The 23,276-nt window shown below is 37.9% G+C and overlaps 1 protein-coding gene across 5 annotated transcripts in view; it reads left to right on the top strand.

The window, feature by feature from the left end:
* RPS6KA3 (ribosomal protein S6 kinase A3) overlaps nt 1–23,276 on the top strand; it is a 109,571-nt gene extending 86,295 nt beyond the window's left edge. For 3 of the 5 annotated variants that reach the window (XM_082864203.1, XM_082864205.1, XM_082864204.1), the window contains 9 exons: nt 1,421–1,545; nt 3,159–3,284; nt 6,601–6,690; nt 8,647–8,805; nt 10,868–11,029; nt 14,852–14,928; nt 15,676–15,793; nt 18,392–18,532; nt 19,179–23,265. In XM_082864203.1, the coding sequence (XP_082720329.1) occupies nt 1,421–1,545; nt 3,159–3,284; nt 6,601–6,690; nt 8,647–8,805; nt 10,868–11,029; nt 14,852–14,928; nt 15,676–15,793; nt 18,392–18,532; nt 19,179–19,301 (1,121 nt within the window). In that variant the 3' untranslated portion in view covers nt 19,302–23,265. Of the gene's footprint in view, nt 1–1,420; nt 1,546–3,158; nt 3,285–6,600; nt 6,691–8,646; nt 8,806–10,867; nt 11,030–14,851; nt 14,929–15,675; nt 15,794–18,391; nt 18,533–19,178 lie in introns of all 5 variants that reach the window. The other 2 variants (XM_082864201.1, XM_082864202.1) reach the window with 2 other exon arrangements.

Below are 23,276 nucleotides of genomic sequence, written 5' to 3'. Positions count from 1 at the left end.
TTTTCACTCTAATGTTCTCTCATTTAGGTGTATCAGATCCCAGGTTTATCATTGACAAGCAAATAAATAGAAAATGTACTTGCGTGTATTTCCCATAGAGTGTATCATTCAAACCTTGCTATAAAGCTTTACAGCCAAAAGTCTAACAATCTATATTAAGCATTGATGGGTGTTTATTTTTGTAAGGCAGCCTTAGCAATTTGGATTAACACATGAACAGAATTTTATCAAATGTATAGACAGTGATATGCATAGAACTGATGATATATGGTAATGTTTTACTTTGCTTTCTCAATACAATTTGTCCTGATAGAGGAAAAATCTTAGAATAGAGCAGTTCTATATTATATTCTGCCCAGATAGGTTCTCTTAGCAGAAGTCTTCAGTATAATACTGTCACATTGATGTAGAATTCACTAAACAATATATATTGCTGAGAATATCAAGCTGATATTAAAAGAGAACTTTATGTGGAGTTGATGTTTAAGTAGATTTACCTGTTTTTTGCTTGCCTTTAGCCTTTATAGTATGTTTATAAATATTAGTATGCCTAATTGTATGTTTATATTTATGAATAACATATTTATTATACTTGTATTATTTCTTTTTTAGTGAGCATTAACTGTATTGTGAAAGTATTTTTCTGTTTTTGTTAATTCCAGTAGATTCCACATAAATAATTTGAATAACAATACATGTCATGTCATAAAACATTTTAAGGACTACGTACTGTGATTGTCCTAGTGTGTGTATATATATATATATATATATATATAAATTTGATCTTTTACATGTATAATAATTTTATCTTCAGTTTAGATTTCTAGATTCTGACATTATGTATTGAGACCACTGGACTAAATCCCTTTCTCCTAAATTATCTGCAGATCAACCTTATATCTCCCCCTAACCGGGAGCCATAGCATTGTTAGGTTATTATTTAGGGCTGCACTGTCCAATGTGGTAGCCAGTAGCCATATGTGGCTGTTTAAATTTAAATTAATTAAAATTAAAAATTTTGTTTCTTAGTCACACTAACCACATCTCAAATTCTCAGTAGCTACATGTGGCTAGGGGCTACTGTATTGGGCAGCACAGATAAAGAAAATTTCCATCACTGCAGGAAATTCTTTGGGACAGTGCTAATTTAGAATATATTAACCCAGTAATTCATTAATTTAGTATATTCTTCAAATGAATTAGCAATTTTCTGGGCTCTGAGGGACTAGGATGTTAGAGTTTGATGGCAATAAGCCATCAGGACAGATCTGATACAGTGCCTTACTTAGTTATCCTGGAAACACTGGATACCTGAGAAGTGGAATTCCAGAATAACTGAGAATGCTCATAATGTTGACAATTCTTCCCTTAATTACCTTTCAAAGCAATTACTTTCTTAGTAATTTATTATTCTTTTCAGATTCACCTGGCATTCCACCTAGTGCTAATGCACATCAGCTTTTTCGGGGGTTTAGTTTTGTTGCTATTACCTCAGATGATGAAAGCCAAGCTATGCAGACAGTTGGTGTGCACTCAATTGTTCAGGTGAGTGAATGTCTAAGTAATTTTAAATTTGAAGTGTTGTAAGATACAGTTCATCGTGTGGATAATTATGTTAGATTTGATCTGCTGACCTTAAGTGAGCAGGTTAAAATACATTTTATATCATTGACATTACTCTTAGAAACTCCTTTCATATACCTTTGAAAAGGTTGCATGCGCCAGAATCCTGGATACCTATCTGACTTGAAAGTAGAATTCTAAGAGAGTTGAGATAAGTATCACCATCTTGTTGTCTCTCGTCTCCTGTGCCTTAGAATGTTTATTGGGCCTAATTTGTTTCATCCTCTGTCTCTGTTAGATCAGCTGTGGTGAGCTGAGGTCTCCTAGTTCACTGATACTTTCGAACAGGGGTCAGCGGACTTTTTCTCTAAGGACCAGATAATAAATATTTGAGGCTTCGTAGGCTATATGGATCTCTGTTGCGACTACTCAACTCTGCCATTGTAGCACAAAAGCAGTCACAGATTGTATGTAAAATGAATGAACATGGCTGTGTGCCAATAAAACTTTGTTTAGCAAAAACTGGTAGTGAACCAGATTTGGCCCACAGGCCATAGTTTGCCAACCTCTGCCATAGAAATATATAAAAAATAAAGATAAACTTAAATTTTAAGTTTTCCAAGTTTTGTGTCCTTGTTCTTTTGGAGCCCCATTGTCATTAGGAAGAAATGGTTATGGATACTGCCTTAGGGTACCTCCCTCCTTATCCCATCTGTTGATCAGAGTGGGAGAAAAAGGAGCTACAGAAGCAGGTTTCTGAGTGTGTGTGTTTGTAGCAGGCGACTGCACTGCTAAATTAAATGTTATTAGAGGAACACAAATAGTACAAACCATTAGATTTATTTCTTCCCATCGTAGTATCATGGAAAGATAAATTTAATTCATCTTCTTAATCATAGAGGGAACTAGATATATCTTTTGAAGCACTGAATTGTTTTTAGGGTATACTTAGTGCTTGAATTTGCTTGATGATTAAGTTGCTTTTGCGCTAAAGTTTTTTTCACAAGTCAGTTATCTTGCTTTCCACTTTCTAGAAAACCAATTTAAGCACTGTTTTTTGAACAAAGTTCATGTTGTAATAGTCTGTCCCTTTTACTATGACAAGCATGTGATGAATTCTATAGAATGTATGTTTATGATTTCTGTGCGGTGCATCGGAGAGACGAATCCAGATGTTCTAATTCTGAATCCTCCTAAATCTTTTCTTCTATACCAGAGGTTTCAAATGTCTCCCCGTTTGCAAAGGTATTTCAAAGACCTATAGCCGTTTGGGGAGTAGAATGGGGCATAACCACTGGCAAGGCTGTCGGCCCCTTATCACGTAGCTCTGTGTTTCTTGTTGTACATATTCAGTTTTTTCTTTTCAACATAAGCTTTTTTTAAAGGCATATTTCTTGCTGTGCATTGTATCGTAGACACTTCAGAAATGCACAGTTGTAGAAGAATATATGCAGAAAAATTCATTTTTATTTTTACTAAATTCATTTATATTTATAGTTAAGGCCAACAGTGCATGCTGAGTAACATGTTTCCCTATTATGTAATGTACCAAAGTCATTACAGGGCTCTTCATCAATTTATAATTGTGTTTGTAGCAGTTACACAGGAACAGTATTCAGTTTACTGATGGATATGAAGTAAAAGAAGATATTGGGGTTGGCTCCTACTCCGTTTGCAAGAGATGTATACATAAAGCCACAAACATGGAGTTTGCAGTGAAGGTAAGTGTTTTTAGATTTCAAATGCACCTCTAACAGTTCTTATTCATGCATGCTAGTACCAGTTAAAAATTACAGTCTTCTTTGGTAAGTGTGCCTTTTATTATAAAAAGGTAAGGTGATTTAAATGTCTGGCTAGTGATCTTCAGGGATCTTAATCTGGAACCATAGATCCTCCTATGAGCTCAAAAGGTAAGGCAGCATACATCCAGTTTGCGGAGGGCAGTACCACTTTACACCTGACCTGGTTTTTAGTAGCACCCCGTGTACTCTCAGAAGTCCCCCGTTTATGGTCAAGATGTCAGGGAGTTCCTCGGAATTATATGCCAAATTTTGTATGTTTACATTTTTATGGCAAAAATGTTCATACCACCTTTCACATTTAGAAGGATCTGTGAACCAATAAAAGAATAAGAACCACTGTCATAAAATATATTATCATTAGCTGTTTTAAGTTCGTCAAGCATCCTAAGACAGTAAAGATTTTCTAAGCCAAAAACCAAGGCACATACCTCTATAATAAAGTTCGAGTCCAAACCTTTAGTTATAAGTGAACAAATACTATATTCAAGTTTCTGCCTTTTCACTTCTTGAGTTGGATGCCTCTGCTCTCCCATCACAAACAATTCAAGTAATGTCTAAAGCTTTCAACTTAATTTGAGCCTTAGAACTAGTCTATAACTATGGGTAGCTCGTGTTTAGTTAGTGGGGAAAGTGGCATTAATTATTATTACTTCTATCCTTCCACCAGTCTGTCCATTTATCTAGATCTAATATGATTTTACTGTGTAAAAGTAAAAATAAATGTGCTTTATTTATGCATAGCAAATATCTGGGAGGACACACCCAAAAATGGTTGCTGCTATCTTAAACTTGGATGTAATTGTTCTAAAAAGTCATCAGTGTCTGTAAGGCATTCTGTCAGTTATAAGGATGAACCATAGAAATACATTTTAATTTGCTCTTCTACTCAGTGAAATGTGGGGTACATAGAAATTTTCAAACTGCACACATGAAAGGAGAGAATGTGAATAATGTACTTGGCAGGCAATCTAAGAATGTATCTTGCCTCCATAAACACATCAGAAAAAAGCAGAAGTGTCCTGAGGCCCCCTTCAAATTATAGAAACCAGGAGCAGTATACCAAAACCTTGAGAACATCCTCCAGCTATATGTGGATTCTTGTGACTTAAATTAGATCCCTAAAACCAATCCCAGCACTTGATTCTACTGAAATTACTACATATCTAAGATTCACAAGCAGAGTTATGGATATAATGTAAGCTGGGCTCAAGATTAGCAGATCAGAGAGAATGTTGCCCAAAATAAAACCTCCCCAATTCTCTGGTGGTCCAGTGGTTAGGATGCCACGCTTCCACTGCAGGGAGCACGGGTTCAATCCCTGGTCCAGGAACTAAGATCCCACAAGCCATGTGATGCAGCCAAAAAATAAGTAAATAATAAATTTTTAAAAATAAAATAAAACCTCCCAATGTGTTCTGGTTTTCGAAAGACTAACCCCAAATCATCTCCCTTGAGTCAGCATGTCTATTCCATGGACCTTTCTTCTTAATCATCCATTTGCCTGATTCTACACTATCATTTGCAGTTGATCACAGTGGACGCCTGTATGTTTGACTTACCTGTTCTCCAAATAAAGAACTGTTTTCACAACTAAATCCATTTCAGATAGCAGATTTGGCTCATATTGAGAGTTGCAAGCTCTTTCCTAGGATGCTGAAGCGTTTGGGTATTTATTGCATACATAATTACTAAGCTGTTTTAAAACTGAAAGTATGAAGGTCACAAAATTTATTTCAGACTACATTTTGGATGAAATGAAAGGAAAACTTGTTGCCTTTTCTTTTTTCTTTTCAGTTTTTTTTTTTTTTTTGTGGCTGCATTGGGTCTTCGTTGCTGCACAGGCTTTCTCTAGTTGCAGTGAGCGGGGGCTACTCTTCGTTGCGGTGTGTGGGCTTCTCAATGCAGTGGCTTCTCTTGTTGCGAAGCATGGGCTCTAGGCGTGCGAGCTTCAGCAGTTGCGGCATATGGGCCCCAGAGCACGCAGGCTTCAGTAGTTGTGGCTCGCAGGCTCTAGAGTGCAGTCTCAGTAGTTGTAGCGCACGGTCTTAGTTGCTCTGCGGCTTGTGGGATCTTCCTGGACCAGGGATCGAACCCGTGTCCCCTGCACTGGCAGGCAGATTCTTAACCACTGTGCCACCAGGGAAGTCCTTGTTGCCTTTTTAAAAATATAATGTTACTTTAACAGATGAAAACGTTAAGAGAAGTATTTTTAAGAAGCAGGTGACATAAAAGAGTTGGAAAGCTAAATTAGTATTTTAAAGGGCTTTATTGTAATAATTAAACTTCATTCTAGCCAAGTAGAATTCTAGGTATGGTATTCTGCTTAGCTTTCTGCCTAGCTTCAAAAATAAAGTTTGTTCTACATAACTATTAATTTTTTATAAGTAGCTTACAACTGATGGGATATTCCATTGAAGCATTTTATTAAAGAAAGTAAATTCAATAAACAAATGCTAACGGTGATATTATAAATACATCTTGCTCTTAATTATCTGTATTGATAGGGGTTAGAAGTTAACTGAGGGCTTCCCTGGTGGTGCAGTGGTTAAGAATCCGCCTGCCAATGCAGGGGACACGGGTTTGAGCCCGGGTCCAGGAAGATCCCACGTGCTGCAGAGCAACTAAGCCCGTGTGCCACAACTACTGAGCCTGCGCTCTAGATCCTGTTAGCCGCAACTACTGAAGCCCACGTGCCACAACTACTGAAGCCCGTGCTCCGCAACGAGAGGCCACCGCAATGAGAAGCCCACGCACCACAATGAAGAGTAGCCCCCACTTGCCGCACCTAGAGAAAGCCCACGCACAGCAACGAAGACCCAACACAGCCAAACATAAACTAATAAATAAATCTTGTTTTTTTTTAAAGTTAACTGCGTTCCCAAAGGTGTAAGACATTGAAGGCTGGAAGAAAGATATGTTAACTGTGTTCTTGGTACCTTTTCTTGAGGCTTTTGAGTTTTTATTAAATCCTAAACTTGCTAAAAACTTAAACTAGACAGACCTGGTTTGAATGTGACTCATGGCTTAGAGTTTACTTTACAGCCTTGCCATCTATATCAAGACTGGCTTTCAAATTTTGATTAGACAGTCTGGCCAGGTACTTGAATAAAAATGGTTGATAAATGGCTTATAAATACAGTGTTTACACAAAATAACACCTAAGCCTGTAGCTGTAAATACTTAACGTTTATACTGTATAGTTCATGAGATTTTATGATAAATATTTGCCTTTTAGATTATTGATAAAAGCAAGAGAGACCCTACAGAAGAAATTGAAATTCTTCTTCGTTATGGACAACATCCAAACATTATTACTCTAAAGGATGTAAGTAGATTCTTCAATGTAGATCATTTGACTCAGTTGTCTAACTCATATTTGGAATGTTTTCACATATCATGTGGTAGACAAAGAATTCGATATAGTGAGTAAAAAAAATAAATTAGAGGCCAACATATATAGCATAATTCCAGTTATAGAGAAAAATGTTTAGTTAATTTTTCTGCCTTTAAGAAAAAAAAGTATTACATTATTGCTTTTAATATCAGTATTTACTGGAACACTTGGGTATTAATTATGTTCAGGATTGACAAGTCTCAGGCTCCATAGGCTCCCCAAACTGTCTTCCACAGTACTGCCAGAGAGAGCTGTCCCTTCTATCTGACCATGTTACTTCCCTGCCTACAGTTCATGTGCCCCATCACCTCTGGTCTCTGCATTCCTCCATCTGTAGTAGTTTTCACACTTCCTCACACACCCTATGCTCCAGCCATGCTCAAGTATGTACAAATTTTTCTTAACATGCCTCGTTTTCTTCTGCTGCTCTGTCTTTGAATTTATGATTCACTCAATTGAGAATGCCATTTCCCTTTTTTGCCTGGCTAACTACCACACAACTAAGACTTGGCTAAGGCGTTACTTCCTTCAGGAATCCTGCCCTGCCCATCACCACCCCCCAGACAAGTGAAGTTTCCTTTCCCTGCTACTTGATAGCTTTCATCATAACAGAGGTGTTGGCAAAGGGTGCGAACTCCTCAGGCAGCATTAAGTCCTCTCTTGCTCATGGTGCCCACATAGGCTGAAAGGCCGTGTCTGGGTATTGTAGACCAGAAGTGTCATGTAGCCAGCTAAGCCAGAGGACTCCTAAGGTAGCTTTCACCTCTGAGGTTCTGTGAATACCAACGTTTATCCTCCCTTCTCCTTCCTAACTGAAACTCTAATTTCCTCAGAATAATTTATCACTGTTCATTGTTAGAGGAGAATGTTAACTTAGTCTCATTAAATATTTCACTTAAGTGACTCTTTAATTAATATAACCTCCAAGAATCCAGCCAAGTAAATTAAAAAGGAAATGTAGAAAACACTTTCTCTCAGCCTTGCGTGGGGAACTCCCTAAGCTGTTGCTATTTTTTACATCTTTGCTCCTTCCTTCATTTCAGATTCCAAAGTCTCTAAAATTATCCCCACTTTTGTTACAGCATCTCCAACATTTTTTTAAACTCTTATTTCTATGTCTGTTTCTCCCTACTAGAATAAAAACTTTGAGGGCAGGTACCTTGTTTTCTCCATATTTGGGGCCCTAATACATGGTACCTGTTAGGGAGCTAAGCAAAGGTGTGCAGTAACTCTATGAGAAGAGGGGAATAAAAGGGCCTGAAGTTTAAGGAGAGGGTTATTTCCGTTTGGGAGTGCCTAGAGTACAAATCCAAAGTTACAGTGAGCTTTCTTTTTCGACATTAGGAGTAAATTGGTATGCTTCTGCGTGGTTGAATGGAATTTCTCTTTGCTACTTAATCTTCCTACTTAGTTCTTGCCACAGCTTGTCTTTCGATTTAATCAAAACCAGAATAATTCTTTGTACTGTATGTATAAATACAGAAGTTCTGCAGTTGCAGAAGTTCCAGGAAAATCACAGCAGCATGTCTTTCTACCAGTCCCTCTCATCATTAGTAGGTAGAAAGATCAAGAGGAACACACCCTAAGAGCAGAAGTTCAGTGCCCCTTCGGATACCATACCCATACTTATTTTGATTGCCATGAGTTAAGGTTCACGGAAGGAAACTAAAGGTTATTTTTCTGACATTCAGTCTCATCAATTCCTATTTTAATATCTTTATGTGTATAAAATTGTTTGCACATTTTATATCCTTCATTGGTTGTGATAAGTAAAATTTTCCTTGTATATAAAGTGAGTTTTAATTTCTCTTTTACTATGCCAAACTGTGTGCTGAGCACATGTAAAGCGTCACATAATTTTTTACATTTTGCTGTTAAATGTTACAGGTATATGATGATGGAAAATATGTGTATGTAGTGACAGAACTTATGAAAGGGGGTGAATTGCTGGATAAAATTCTTAGACAGAAATTTTTCTCTGAACGAGAGGCCAGTGCTGTCCTGTTTACTATAACCAAAACTGTTGAATATCTTCACGCACAAGGGGTAAGTCTTTTTAACGTTTTACATATATACACACACACACACACACATATATGTATAATATCTTATAAAATTTGGTATAAAATACCAAATACTCTTTTTCTTACCTTTTCTTTCTTAATGTTTGAGCTGAAATTACAAAGGTAGAAGTTAGTTTATGCCTGTAATGAAAAATATATTAGCTTAATTATCCTACTGTTCTTCCTCTATGTAGACTTCTCCCATTGAGCTTGAAATTCTTTTTTGTTTCCTTCTTTTTTTAATTTAATTTAATTTAATTTTTTAACTTTTTATTTTATATTGGTGTATAGTTGATTAACAATGTTGTGAGAGTTTCAGGTGTACAGCAAAGTGATTCAGTTATACATATAAATGTATCTGTTCTTTTTCAAATTTTTTTCCCATTTAGGTTGTTATATAATATTGAGCAGAGTTCCCTGTGTTATATAGTAGGTCCTTGTTGGTTATCCATTTTAAATATAGCAGTGTGTACATGTCATGAGCTTGAAGTTCTACTTTGAAATTTTAGCTTGTTTATAAACATTAAATTTTTATGCTTCCCAAGAAGTGAGTGAGATTTTGTGACCTGGAAGATGTAGCACCGTTTTTGCTAGGCCACTGTGTACTTTTGAGAACTGGGCCCATTTCGAGTTTAGAAGTGAACCAGAGAGTCATGGGTTGTATTCACTTATAAAAGGAAATCCTTCAAACAGACGAGGCCAAATAGCCACCTGGTTTCTGGATGGTGGATGCTTTCCTCCTTTCTTCCTGCATATAGACTTTTAGTAAGTGGCAAAAAAAAAAATCATATTTTTAAAAGAAGAGAAGTCTGGGAGGGAAGGGGAACAAAGGAGAGATGAGGGGCGGAAGGAAAGGAGGACAGCAGAGGAGTGAAGAGGAATGGGAAGCAAGAAAAGAATAAGAGATCTCTTCTTAAGGAGTTTATTTTCAGTACGTTATTCTCGTTTTCTTTGCCCCTAGAAGCTAACAAATGAAATGTGTTAATTTAATTCTAGAGCTTCTTGACTTGTAGCTGCTCAAGATTTGCCTAGTACTAGGATTGGAAATTGGTAGAACTCAGTTTTCACTGAAGAATTTGTGAGTTTGCAGTCATCTAACTCTTCTATGTTCTTTTCTCAGTGCCTCAGCAGTAATTAGTTATTAAAATGTTCTGGAGAAATAGTGTTCCGGATGTTAGGACCTAAAACTGAGGTTATTGATTAGAACATAGACTCAGAATTTGGTGATGGAGGAAACACATAAGTCTAATAAGGAGTGTCAGAGAGGCTTATGATAAAAGAAGTATTCAAGTAGGTGATTAAAGGGGGAAAGTAATACAAACTCTAAAGGAATGGTATCTTTTTGTGTTTGTGACTTTGTTACTTGGATATCAAGTAGGCAGTACTTACGTAAATCTGGGAGTTTTTTTTCCTTTTTACTCCTAAAATCCATGCCTGTTCCATTGAGCCTGTCTGTATATGTTTGTTGTATTCATCCCTTGTACACGCCATTCCCTCTACTTAGAATGACTACCCCCACTCTTCTGGCTTGTTCATTCTGTTCTTCAGATGTTGGATCAGTTGTTACCTCCTCTAGAGACCCTTCCTGACCCGCCCGAGTTATGCCCCATCTCTCACCTATTTATTCTCTGCCTCCCTTACTACTAAGTTCCTAGCGTATAAAGGCAAGGATCTTACAGGTCTTGTTCACCAAAGTATCTGCAGCTCCTTGTATAATACCCTGGTACATGATACACATTCCATAAATATTTGTTGAACGATGAATAACCTGGAGACAGATATTACTGCTATTTGCATTTTTCCTTAATCCGCTTACTTAATTGGACAAAGAGGGGGAAGGTAAGTACTGTTCTTTCTTCCTCCTCTCCTTGCCCCAGTTCTGTGTTGCAGTTATATTACACTGTCAGCATTTTATAATGTTGGGATAATGTAAAGGTTGGTACCCATCATCTTGTTAAGTGCATTGCTTGACAGTTTGTGAATAAATAATTTTCCATAATGGAAATGTATTGTTAATGCACCTCTTTAATTTGTATTTCAATTAGGTGGTTCACAGAGACTTGAAACCTAGCAACATTCTTTATGTGGATGAATCTGGCAATCCAGAATCTATTCGAATTTGTGATTTTGGCTTTGCCAAACAGCTAAGAGCAGAAAATGGTCTTCTCATGACTCCTTGTTATACTGCAAATTTTGTTGCACCAGAGGTAATTGCGAAAGAGTTTGCTTGCAATATTTCAGTATATTTAAAAACTCATTTACTGTGTTTAATATAGAATAGTTAATAGTTGTTTAATTGAAGAGTTAGTTACTGAGCAAATAATTAGAATAAAATGTCAGCCCTTTTTCTTCTGTTGGTAGTTCATCCTGTCATCAATCCAGTACTACCTATAATGCTTTTCCCGCTCTGACTTCTGTCTTTCTGCATAATCACACATCTATAGCTAACTACTATCACTGACACTTCCGTTCTTGTCAGTGCATGGAGTTAAATGGAAACTAGCTTATTCTTCCCCTTTCCTAACACCCTTCGAATTTCCTGGTTTTGTCACCATCTTCCTTGTATTTCTAAGGCTAAAACACCATGGGCTCTTCTTGTCTTTAGCTGTATAACCAGGTACCATCTCTTTTATCCCCTGCAACCGGTTCGGGGCTCTTCTGTTCACAGAACTGCCATCCTAGCCCCTGCTTCCCTCACCACACCCCCAGATGACTGCCGCAGCCTAGGTGCGCGTTGCTTCCTTTTGTCGTTCTGTGATCAGTCCACAAAGAAGCTACAAAGCTGCTGAAGTCTTCTTCAAGCACTGCTTTGATCAGGTTGCTTCTTTTCCTAAGAAATTGCAGTTCCCCACTGTAGCAACTCTAAAATCCACTGCTTTGCCCTCAAAATTTCTTGCCTTTTGATTATCACTGTGTAAAAAATTGTAACTACAATAGTTAATCCTAATATAGGGCTTATGTGCCAGTCACATGTATTAACGGATTTCATCCTCAGAGATATAATTTATATATAATAATTCATTCTCATTATAACTTATGTGAGGTGAGTACTTTTATTTGCATTTTATAGGAAACCAGGTGCACAGTGAGGGGGTGATGTCATTTGCCTGTGGTCAGATCTAGATCTGAGCCCAGGCAACCTGGCTGCAAAGTCTATGCTTTTACCATGTGCTAGATATTTCACAAAAATTGTAATAGTTGATAATGTTAAGATAGTTGGATCCCCCCTCTGTTTTCCAAACTTTTTGTAATTTTGTTACTTTTTAGATAGAAAAATATTTTTTAAAGATTATTTGAGTCTGTTCTCCCAGAGATACTAGAACTGAAGAGGGACAGATTCTTTTCTTCTTTGTCCACATATCCACAGCCTCTGACACACATTGGTGTCCAAGCGTGGCCCCCTAATCCAGCCATCTAATTTTTCCTCATGATTGTTTCCTGCTTCATATAAGCAGTCTGCTTCTTGAAATCACCATGTAGCTTTTATGCCTTGGCACACTGGAATGGTTTTTGGAATGTTTTTTGCTTTAGACCCTGCCTCTAAATTCTCCTTCAGGAAGTCTTCAGTGATCATACTGTCCTTAGACCTCTTAACTCTTTGTCTCCTCTTTACCATTTAGTCATCTGGGTTAAAACTTTAAAGTCCTCCTGAAATCTTCCTTCTCTGTTATTTCTCCACATTTAGTCTGTTGCCAAATCCTTTCCATTCTGATTCCTAAATATTGTAGACCCCTTTTCCCTTACCCCATACAGCCAATCTTTTTTTTTAAATTTTATCTTGCCGTATAACATACAGTAAGATATATTTTTTAATGCTTTTCTTTTTAAAAAAATTTATTTTATTTACTTATTTTTGGCTGCATTGGGCCTTCGTTGCTGCAAGCGGGCTTTCTCTAGTTGTGGAGAGCGGGGGCTACTCTTCGTTGCGGTGCACGAGCTTCTCATTGCAGTGGCTCCTCTTGTTTCGGAGCATGGGCTCTAGAGTGCAGGCTTAGTAGTTGTGGCACATGGGCTCAGTAGTTGTGGCTCGCGGGCTCTAGAGCATAGGCTCGGTAGTTGTGGTGTGGCACATGGGCTTAGTTGCTCCGTGGCATGTGGGATCTTCCTGGACCAGGGCTCAAACCCGTGTCCCCTGCATTGGCAGGCAGATTCTTAACCACTGCACCACCAGGGAAGCCCTATACATCCAATCTTTACTAAGTCCTTCCCATTTTATCTTATGTCTTCCCCTTCATGTCCTGCCTTACATATTGCCTCCTATGAGGTGGCCTGTCTCCATTCTCTCTTCTTGCCAGCATTTCCTCTATGCCTTGAGTTATCTTTCTGGTATACACATCCACTTATTTTATTTTCCTCTTTAATGCTTCAATAACATCTGATTGCCTACAGGGAAAAAAATCTAGATTACTTAACAAGTTTTTTATAAAAAGCTCTTCAGTGAACTCCCTAGCGGTCCAGTGGTTAGGACTCAGCACTTTCACTGCTGGGGCCCAGGTTTGATCCCTAGTCGGGGAACTAAGATCCCGCAAGCTGTGTGGCGCAGCCAAATAAATAAATAATTTAAAAAGCCCTTCAGTCTCTCTAGTATCCCCTGTCTGGAAATCTGGCCACGATGAACTTGCCTGGCACTAAGCAGGCTCTGCTCTCTTGCCTCTGCCCTTTGAGTGTCCTCTGCCCTCCCCCATCTCTTCACTTTGCCTCCTGAATTCTTACTTATGGGCCCAATACAAGCAGGCTGCTCCTAGCTTTCCCTCTCTCCCCATATCAAGAATGAATTGCTTCCTCATCTTTGTACTCATATCCTTTACACATATAGTTTTGTTAGAATACTTATCATGTTGAATTGTTAACTATGTATATGTTTATTTCCTTTGCCAGATTCTGATTTTCTTAAGGAAAACCATTGTTTTGTATTTGTCACAGTTTTTTTTCCTTATTGAAGTATAATTGCTTTACCATGGTTTGTTAGTTTCTGCTTTATAACAAAGTGAATCAGCTATACATATACATATATCCCCATATCTCCTCCCTCTTGCGTCTCCCTCCCACCCTCCCTGTCCCACCCCTCTAGGTGGTCACAATGTATTTGTCACAGTTTATGCCTGATAATAGTTGGTGATTATTAAATGCTTGAGTAAATCAAATTATATATATATATAAAAGAACAGTTTTGCACTATACCATTTATACTTAGTTATATGTTTTCTTAATTGTTTTATGTTAATCATTTCTGCAGCCCCATACAAAATATAAATACATTTAAATAAGAAATTTACCTTCAATTTACTTTTATAGTCCACTGTGTGCCACAGCAGCATTCAGTAAATTAATTTGAATATCAAAATTTAAATTTATACAATTCTCACCTATGAACGTGTCTGACATAGGTCCATGGCCAGAGTCCCAAGCAGTTGTTAGTTCACCGAGAAGGAAATAAAGTTTTAAGCTTTAAAATGCCGGGGGCTTCCCTGGTGGCACATGGTTAGGAATTCGCCTGCCAATGCAGGGGACATGGGTTCGAGCCCTGGTCCGGGAAGATCCCACATGCCGCGGAGCAACTAAGCCTGTGCGCCACAACTACCGAGCCTGAGCTCTAGAGCCCGCGAGCCACAACTACTGAGCCCGTGTGCCACAACTACTGAAGCCCACGCGCCTAGAGCCCGTGCTCCCAACAAGAGAAACCACCACAATGAGAAGCCTGCACACCACAACAAAGAGTAGCCCCCGCTCGCCGCAACCAGAGAAAAGCCCGCTTGCAGCAACGAAGACCCAATGCAGCCAAAAATAAAATAAATAAAATCAAATAACTTTTAAAAAAAAGATTTAAAATGCCAAAAAAAATTTAAATTTATATATATGAATTATTAGTAGTAGAAGGTTCTAGAATAGGATTACTATATTGCCTTGTTTGTTAATCATGTTCTGTTTTTCTTGTGTGCATTGATTTAGGAGATATAATTCAGTTTACAGCCTATCCAAATCTATATAATAAACAGCAGTGTGTTAATACTAATTTTTACTTTTTCTAGGTTTTAAAACGACAAGGCTATGATGCGGCTTGTGATATATGGAGTCTTGGTGTCCTCCTCTATACAATGCTCACTGGGTGAGTATGTACCATATGTTGTAAGCATTTATTTATCAATATTTTGTTTAAATTATCTAGGTTTATTTTTTCAATCTCTATGTTGTAATATCTTTCCTTCCATATTTTCTCATCTTGTTTAATAATAAAATCCTATCTCCCTCTCTCTCTCTCATATTTATAGCTATATCATTACTGTTTTCTGTAGTGTAGTGTTATTAATGTCTTGAGGTCATAAGTTGATTTTTTTCCATATCTTTTTTGTAGTCTAGTTATGTCATAAACATCTACTGTTTTTTTGGGTTTTTTTGCGGTACGCGGGCCTCTCACTGCCGTGGCCTCCCCCGTTGCGGAGCACAGGCTCCGGATAGGCAGGCTCAGCGGCCATGGCTTACGGGCCCAGCCGCTCCGTGGCATGTGAGATCCTCCCGGGCCAGGGCACGAACCCGCGTCCCCTGCATCAGCAGGCGGACCCCCAACCACTGCGCCACCAGGGAAGCCCCATATACTCTTTTAAATATTTTATTCTATATGTGTCATATCTTATTTATATTATTGTGTATTAAATCTAAATTAATATTTCATAACTTATATCTTGACCTGGTGCTTTATGAAGCTTCATGTTGTTATTTTTTTACTTTAGTAGGTTTTAATAAAGTATTACATTAAATGAACTACTTAGAGTACTTTTGGTTACTGCAAATAAATATAAAAATTACCAACCAAAAAAGTTTTATTCATTAGCATTTTAATTCTATTATAAATTAGTTACACTCCATTTGCAAATGGCCCTGATGATACACCAGAGGAAATATTGGCACGGATAGGAAGTGGAAAATTCTCACTCAGTGGTGGCTACTGGAATTCTGTTTCAGACACAGCAAAGGTAAGTATGGCTTCCTATTAAAAGCTTTTGAGAAAATAATTTTTCATAATCCCTAGTGAGAAAAAATAATATCAGTTAGAAACTTGTTTATAAAGTTGTATTGAAATGATGTTACCAAATAACTCGAACTCAAAAATTGACAACTAATTTTGTTTCTTTCCCAGAATATATTGGTTTGGCTTTATTATCTATATATCTCAAACTACTTCTTACTGATGAACATGATGAATAATAATGGTGGTGGTCTTCATGATTTGTGTGTCTCCTCTGTGCCTCACACTGCACTTTACCTAAATTATCCCATTTAATCCTCTTAACAACCCTGTAAAATAGGTGGTAGTATCACCATTTCACAGTAGGAAACCAAGGCCCAGAATTTTAGTGTGAACTTATCCTCAGTTATACACCAGGCACATGTGGATGCTCAAAAATAAATAGCTGATTCCAAAGCCCTTGTTCCCTAGAATAACTACACCATTTTCTATTTTTGGTCCATATTATGAAGAAAAGGGTCAATCTTCTTCACAGTAGACAGTAATTTAGTTTTATATGTCTGCTTGAAATCTATTTGGAAAGCCTTTCTCGCTGGAAGACCTGCCATCCCCTGAATAACGCTGATTTGCTTTCTAACCCTGCTCTAGTTTCACTTTTTTTTTTTTTTTTAGTTTCACTTTATTTAGAGAAAATTCTTTTTTAAAAAGAAGAGCAAAGTTTTTCATTTCAAAATAAGGAAAACATAGAGGAGATGAGGAAGATACATATTGGTAAAAAGTGCTGGCTCATTTTGCTTAGAGGTGGATGCTTGAGTTGAGGTGATTGCATTAGTAAATAGGGTATGTCAGAAATTTTTATAGATACTTTTGGCATAGACATGAAGCCTCAGTTGACCAGCTTAATGCCTGTGTAGATAATACTTAGTTTTGTAACTGTATTTAAAGTGATAGGTTAGCCTTTCCCCTTGTTTAACAATAAAATTTTTTAAACCAGATAATTCATTTTTCTGGGTACTTGTTTACTTTTTTTTTTTTTTGCGGTACGCAGGCCTCTCACTGTTGTGGCCTCTCCCGTTACGGAGCACAGGCTCCGGATGCGCAGGTTCAGTCGCCATGGCTCACGGGCCCAGCCGCTCCGCGGCATGTGGGATCTTCCCGGACCGGGACACGAACCCGTGTCCCCTGCATCGGCAGGCGGACTCTCAACCACTGCGCCACCAGGGAAGCCCCTTGTTTACTTTTTAATTCATGTATTGAGCACCTACAATGTGCTTAATAAGTGAAGGCTCCAGGGATAAAGGATGTGACTCAGATGGAATTCCTGATCTCAGAGAGCTCACAGTCTAGTTGGGAGACAGCCAAAAATATACAGTACAGTGTCACATGTGCTGTTACAATGCTCTGTTTTGTATGCTAAAGAAGTTCACAGATGATGCTTGATCAGAAAAATTTCAGGGAAAGCTTTCCAGAAGCAATGAAGGGATTCGCCACGCAGCTTTGGGAAGCAGAAGGACGTAGTCCATCCCAGGCTGAGGGATCAGCCCATGCGTGGTCCTGATGGAATGGGAATGGCAGAATGCCTCCAGGGCAGTGCAAGGAGTTTGGTATGACTAGTACCAGGTACACGTGAGAGGGTAGCCGATGAACCCCAATTATGGAAGACTTTGTTGATCATGCTCAAGATTTGGAGTTTACTCTAAGTATTGGGGAACTGTTAAAAAATACTAAGCATTGTAATGATCAGATTTTCCTTTTTCAAGGTCACTCTGTGAAGTAGTAGTTTTTATCCATTGGAGTCCACCACAAACTTTGTCACGATCGGTTGTCAAGCATATCAAGTAATGTTACCGTAGAAAGTATCAGAGTTTACATACTGCCTGCTTTTTTAAATAAGTTAAAGCAAGTCGAGGTTATCTCTATAATTTTTATAATTTGGATCTCATTCACTTGCATTTTATTATGCTTTTTTGAGTGCAAGGCAGGTGAGGATGAGATACAAATAGAGCACAAAAAATTGCATCCAACTCACAGCCTATCTTATGAATGCCATGTGATTACTAATAACGTTTGCTAATTTGTCCAGTTAAGACCTGTGATTACAAGTATAATGTAATACGGTGAATACCCACAAAATTGGGAAGTAGAAAAAAAATAAAAATAACTCTGTAATCTTTGAGGGGAGCATTTAGAGCCCTCAAGTTAATTCCTGTTATTGGACAGTTATGTACTGCTTTTCAGCATTACCAATAGCACAAAAACGTCTTAAGTAGCTGAAAATTACTTATAAATAAATCCACAAAAATGTAGAAAACTCAGAATATCTGAGGGAAAAAAAGAGCCAAAGTCCTTAAAGATACATAAAATGTGGTAAATTTACCCTTTGTAATACACCAAAATTACTGTTACTCAGGGAGGAGAAAACAAAGACCTAAGTTTTTGCTTTTTTTTAAACAAATTGTCATATTGACTAAATTGCTTTGCACCCAAAGGTCTGCTAGTGGGAAAAAATAGTGTCATAGAAGCCAAGGACGAATACTCAACAGTATCAGGTGCTATGGAAAAACAAAGGTTTAAGTTTATTTTATTATTCTTTTTCCCATTGTAGGACCTGGTGTCAAAGATGCTTCATGTGGACCCTCATCAGAGACTGACTGCTGCCCTTGTGCTCAGACATCCTTGGATCGTCCACTGGGACCAACTGCCGCAATACCAACTAAACAGACAGGACGCACCGCATCTAGTCAAGGTGAGCAGCCCATTTGGGCACTGTGTGCCACATGTCCTCCAGGAGAGACTATGAGACGCCCTCTCCGTACCACAGCACCTTGCCCTTTCACTTTGCCTCTCAACCTGCATCCAGTTCTTGCGTGGGAATCTCTTACAGTGGGTGATTTAGAAAAGAAAAAGTCAAGGCATGCCAAAATAGCATAATAAAACCAGTTTAGGAATGATTTCTGAATTTATCAATCAGATAAACTTTATGGATTTCCTAACTTTTCTTTGTACCTGTCTTTCTTACGCACAACCCAAAGCAGACTCTTGGAGGTTGTCAGCAGTGGCAAAATACAAATTCTAAAACAGCATGCCTTGCTGACTCTCATGGTAAAGGATTGCAAAGGAAAAACAAATTTAATAGTCCTGAGAAAAGTAAGGACTGCTTGTTATGAGCCCACCTGTGTCCTCTCTCATCGATAATTTCAACCTCCCACATTGGCCTCTTCAGTTTTAGTTAAATCAGAGGATTTGACCTGTGTGGTTATTTTCATTATGAGCCTAATAAAATCTATATAAATTTGCATATGAAGAAAATATCTGGGAAAAAATCATTTCATATTCTGTGTACAGGTGACTACCCATTGTCATTATTTGTGACCTTTCTTTCCTGTTTTCAGGGTGCCATGGCAGCTACATACTCTGCTTTAAACCGTAATCAGTCACCAGTTTTGGAACCAGTAGGCCGCTCTACTCTTGCTCAGCGGAGAGGTATTAAAAAAATCACCTCTACAGCCCTGTGAAGTGACCTCAGTGAGATATTTGGTACCATGGTGTAAGCTGATAGCACAAGTTCTGGCGACAGGTAGCACATATCTGAGAGACACCTGCAGGCACACACTGTCCCAGCTGGTACCCATAATGCTGCTGCTCCTGCTGCTCTCCCGCTTTCGTCTCTTCTCGCTTTAAATGATTGTTAGCAGGTTAGATTTTCCTGGAGCTTCGGCTGAATTGAAAATGGAAACATGATGAAGATATATTCACTGAATCAACAAGAAGAATAATGAACATATGAATACCACCTAAAAATACACTGAATAAAGTACTCTACACCACATAGCATTATTTTTATAGGAGATATTTCATGTCCCTTAAATATTCTTTGTTAGTTATAGGGATGGACAGTTTATGTTAAGCACTTAGCTTAAACAATCCGTTTATATTAGCACTGTATCCCTTGTGCCATCCAACATTTTGTATGTTTTTGTAAACAGTTCATATACAGTACATTTCTGTACTGCTTTCTTTAATGTATACATGCCTTGTTTAACTTGGAATCTATTATTAATCAATTGACTATGAATTCTGGTTAAATAGTTCACCTGGATTAACGGTATTGTTGGACAGCCCTAAAAATGGCCAGATTGTAGAACAGCTGTTGAATGTAATACTTCCAAAATGTACATATCTTTCCCCATGTCTGTTTCACTGGTTCGTTCGTTTGTTTCTTAAAGTCAGGTGCTCTGTCAGGCTAACCTAGAGAGCTGTTATGGTAAAGAAAGTTATCATATGTGTGTGGTATGACATCAAGAGTACACCTGTGAAGTTAGTCCATATACTTTGCAACTCCTTAGGGTCTTTTTTCCTTTATTAAGGAAGTAGTCCTTGCACTTTTAATCTTAAATAGTATCCATTCTTAGTAGTTGACATAAATTTGGGATTTTTCCCAATATACATCAAAGGCCTTTAAGAGGCATGGTGAAGAGACTGGTGAAGGAAAATTTAGCAACAGGTCATTGAAGTCCCATTGAATATTTCATGTTTAAATAGATCAAATTGCAGAATTTAGCATATGAATAACAGGATACCTGTTCTTGTATACCTGCAGGAAAAGTATGCTTTTTTGGGGAAAAAAAGTAAATCATAATTCTATCCCATTAAGATGCTCTATATTAAACACTAATTTGAATGTAATAAAGGCCACAGGCCTCTCTATGAAATTGGACTTAAACTTTCTTATTCTAGGGAATAAAACATTCTTGATCAAACAATCATAGCTGAGGTAGGCTAAGTGAATGTTCAGCATTGAGTGTTTTCTGAATTCCTCCTGATGATTTATAGCCATATAATGCTTTCTTTTCTTTTTTTTAAAATTTTTATTGGAGTATAGTTGATTTACAGTGTTGTGTTAGTTTCATATAATGCTTTCTTTAACTTCAGAAATGATCACTTTTCATAATGGTCACTGGATCTGCTTAGATTAGAGTATTCATTATCTACATCTAATTTGTTAGTTTCCACAATATCATTAAAGAAACTTCTGCATCCATTATTACCTGTATCTTTGCCAAGCTACCTAGCATACATCAATATGTAATATGAAAAACATATGAGCAAGGAAAAGGTGATTTAACTTATCTCATCAAGAATGTGCCTGAACAGATCTTTCCTAGTCATGTACTAAGTCATTTACATCAGAACTCTTTTTTTCCTGCCAGAAGCTTTAAATCTTCCCCTGAGAGTACAAAGCCAGGAAAGCATGGTTTATCTAAATATCTTGGAAGCCGCTCATTATTCCTTAATTTCTCCTCTGTGCAATTAAAGGGAAAGAGGAAATCTATCATGCCTTTTGCCCAAGTGACACAAAATGATTATTGCATAGAAAGCAAATGTAAGTTTATCTTCTAAATAAAAAATGTATAGGAGGAGGGATTTCAGAAGATCTAGATGGAGAAAGTTTTTAAATATTCTTGAGTATATGGATGCTAACTATTAACAGCTGCTTTCCAATGCCTGGAAAGAAAGCTTTGTTTTTCTTTCTCCTCTATTAAGTGTTCCCAACCATGGTCATCCCAAATTTTTGTCACTTTTAAAATGTTAATGTAACTCTAGGCAGAAAAAAGATAGCATTTTCAGATTTTTGACACTAACACTATTCCATAAGTGCTTAGGTGTATTGCCCATCATCGTCTTTTAGAACCAGAAGTAAATGTGTAAATGCTTTTAAATTATCTAGTCCAACTTTCTCATATTGCAGGTAAAGAACCTGAGACCCAAAGCAAAGACTAGAATCCTTAACTTCCCTTTCAGTTTTTTTCCCTCATAACACCGTGCTGCCTTCCCCTCGTATTATCACTCGACCACAAACTGAGCTGTTCAAAAACTATATATTTCCTGGGGCAGTCCTCTACTAGTATATGAATGCCTTCTTTGCCTAGTACAGCTGCCAGTTTTATTGGAGAAAAGCAAGTTATATGTTCACAAAACTGAAGGCTTTCTGCCTAGAAAGCAGTTCACGAGTATAATTTATTTCATCTGTGATTCTGGTGTTCCTATTGCCTTTGACAGAGCAGACAAACTTGGCCAACAAAGTGCTCTAAATGTAATGCTTGTGCTGGGATAACCTTTCCATTAATTTCTCCAAGTCCAGTTCCTCCTGGCCCCTATAGTTGTGGTAGTGAGGCCCTTTCCCAGTTAGTCCTGCTGGTTACCAGGGCTTCTCCCAGGAGGTTTTATTTCAATCTGAAAGATATTTCAATATGAAAGAAGGAACTAAACTATCAGGCCACTTTTACAAACCTCCTCTTAGCTTATAATCCACAATAATATCCAGAATGGTAGACTTAACATTACCAAGCACGTACTGGAAAATATGGATCACACTACCATGTGTTTTCTAGCTTCCCTTTCAAGTGATGATGCTAAATTAAGGTAAGTTTTTTGTCCTTTTAAGCTGTCGTATAAGTAAGTCATTTCAGCTCCTAATTTATAGATATGTCTTCTAAGTACAATAGACCCTTCACTTTAACAGATCTGATATGGATTCATTTATTCACAAGCAACCCCAAAAGTCCAAAAATATAATACTTTTGACAGGGCACAGAATCAAGATGCTGTGAGGCTGGAGACTGACGTGTGGGAAAAGTCACTTAGTGAGTATCTGGAGAGGGTGTGGTGTGTATGCAGTAGAGATTCTACATTTCACACACAGTGGGCTGCAAAGAGCAGGTTTGGGCCAACCATTTCCCAACTATTTTTAAGAAGTGGTTGCTGTTGGGACCAGGGGACATCTTGGGAGGTGGGGCTAGCCTGTTAGCTGTGCCCTGTACCCTCAGCCCAGGAAAGATTTCATGAATGGGCAGCATGGGTTGGGTAAGAAAGAGGCTGGGGTACGTCCAGCCTCAGGTGAGAGCAGAAAAGCGTTCAAGATTTGGGGGCTTGGTATAGATGTGCATCACCATGAAAGTCAGCAATACACATTTCAACATGGCTTTGATTTTCTCTACTTCCTGGCCTTTATAAATGACCTAAAATTTTTCAGTCTTCTTTACTATTGAGGATTCTCTCTTATGGTGGTATCCAGCATTTGAGATTTATGAAGGCATTAGGACAGATATCTCAGGAATGTAAATGGTCAGAAAAGGTCTGCTTTCTGTGACGAACAGATATGATGGGTTCCATGGCTGACCTTGGTGCTTAAACCAGGAGGTTTCAATCCAGTCCTAGAGTTCTGTCCCTCCGAAAGGTCCAACTCCATGTGACTAACAAACTGGATGTATACTTTGAGCCTTATTTAATTCACAGATAAGTTGACTTAACTCAGCATTTTTATTTCAATTAATGAAAATAGTCCTCTTTTCACCTCCAGATTGCTTACATTTTGCTGGTCTCCCCAAGTGACCATTGGTGGAGACCAGTTAATGAAGGAATGAAACTCGCTTTCTTGGGAGTGTGGTATTCTGCAGAGCCACGCTTAACCACTTTTTCTAGTGAAGAAT

The sequence above is a fragment of the Leucopleurus acutus genome (assembly GCF_964270905.1).
Source record: "Leucopleurus acutus genome assembly, chromosome: X".
Classification (NCBI taxonomy): Eukaryota; Metazoa; Chordata; class Mammalia; order Artiodactyla; family Delphinidae; genus Leucopleurus; species Leucopleurus acutus.
The sequence above is the reverse complement of the archived record's forward strand: the minus strand, read 5'-3'. Positions and strand labels throughout refer to the sequence as shown.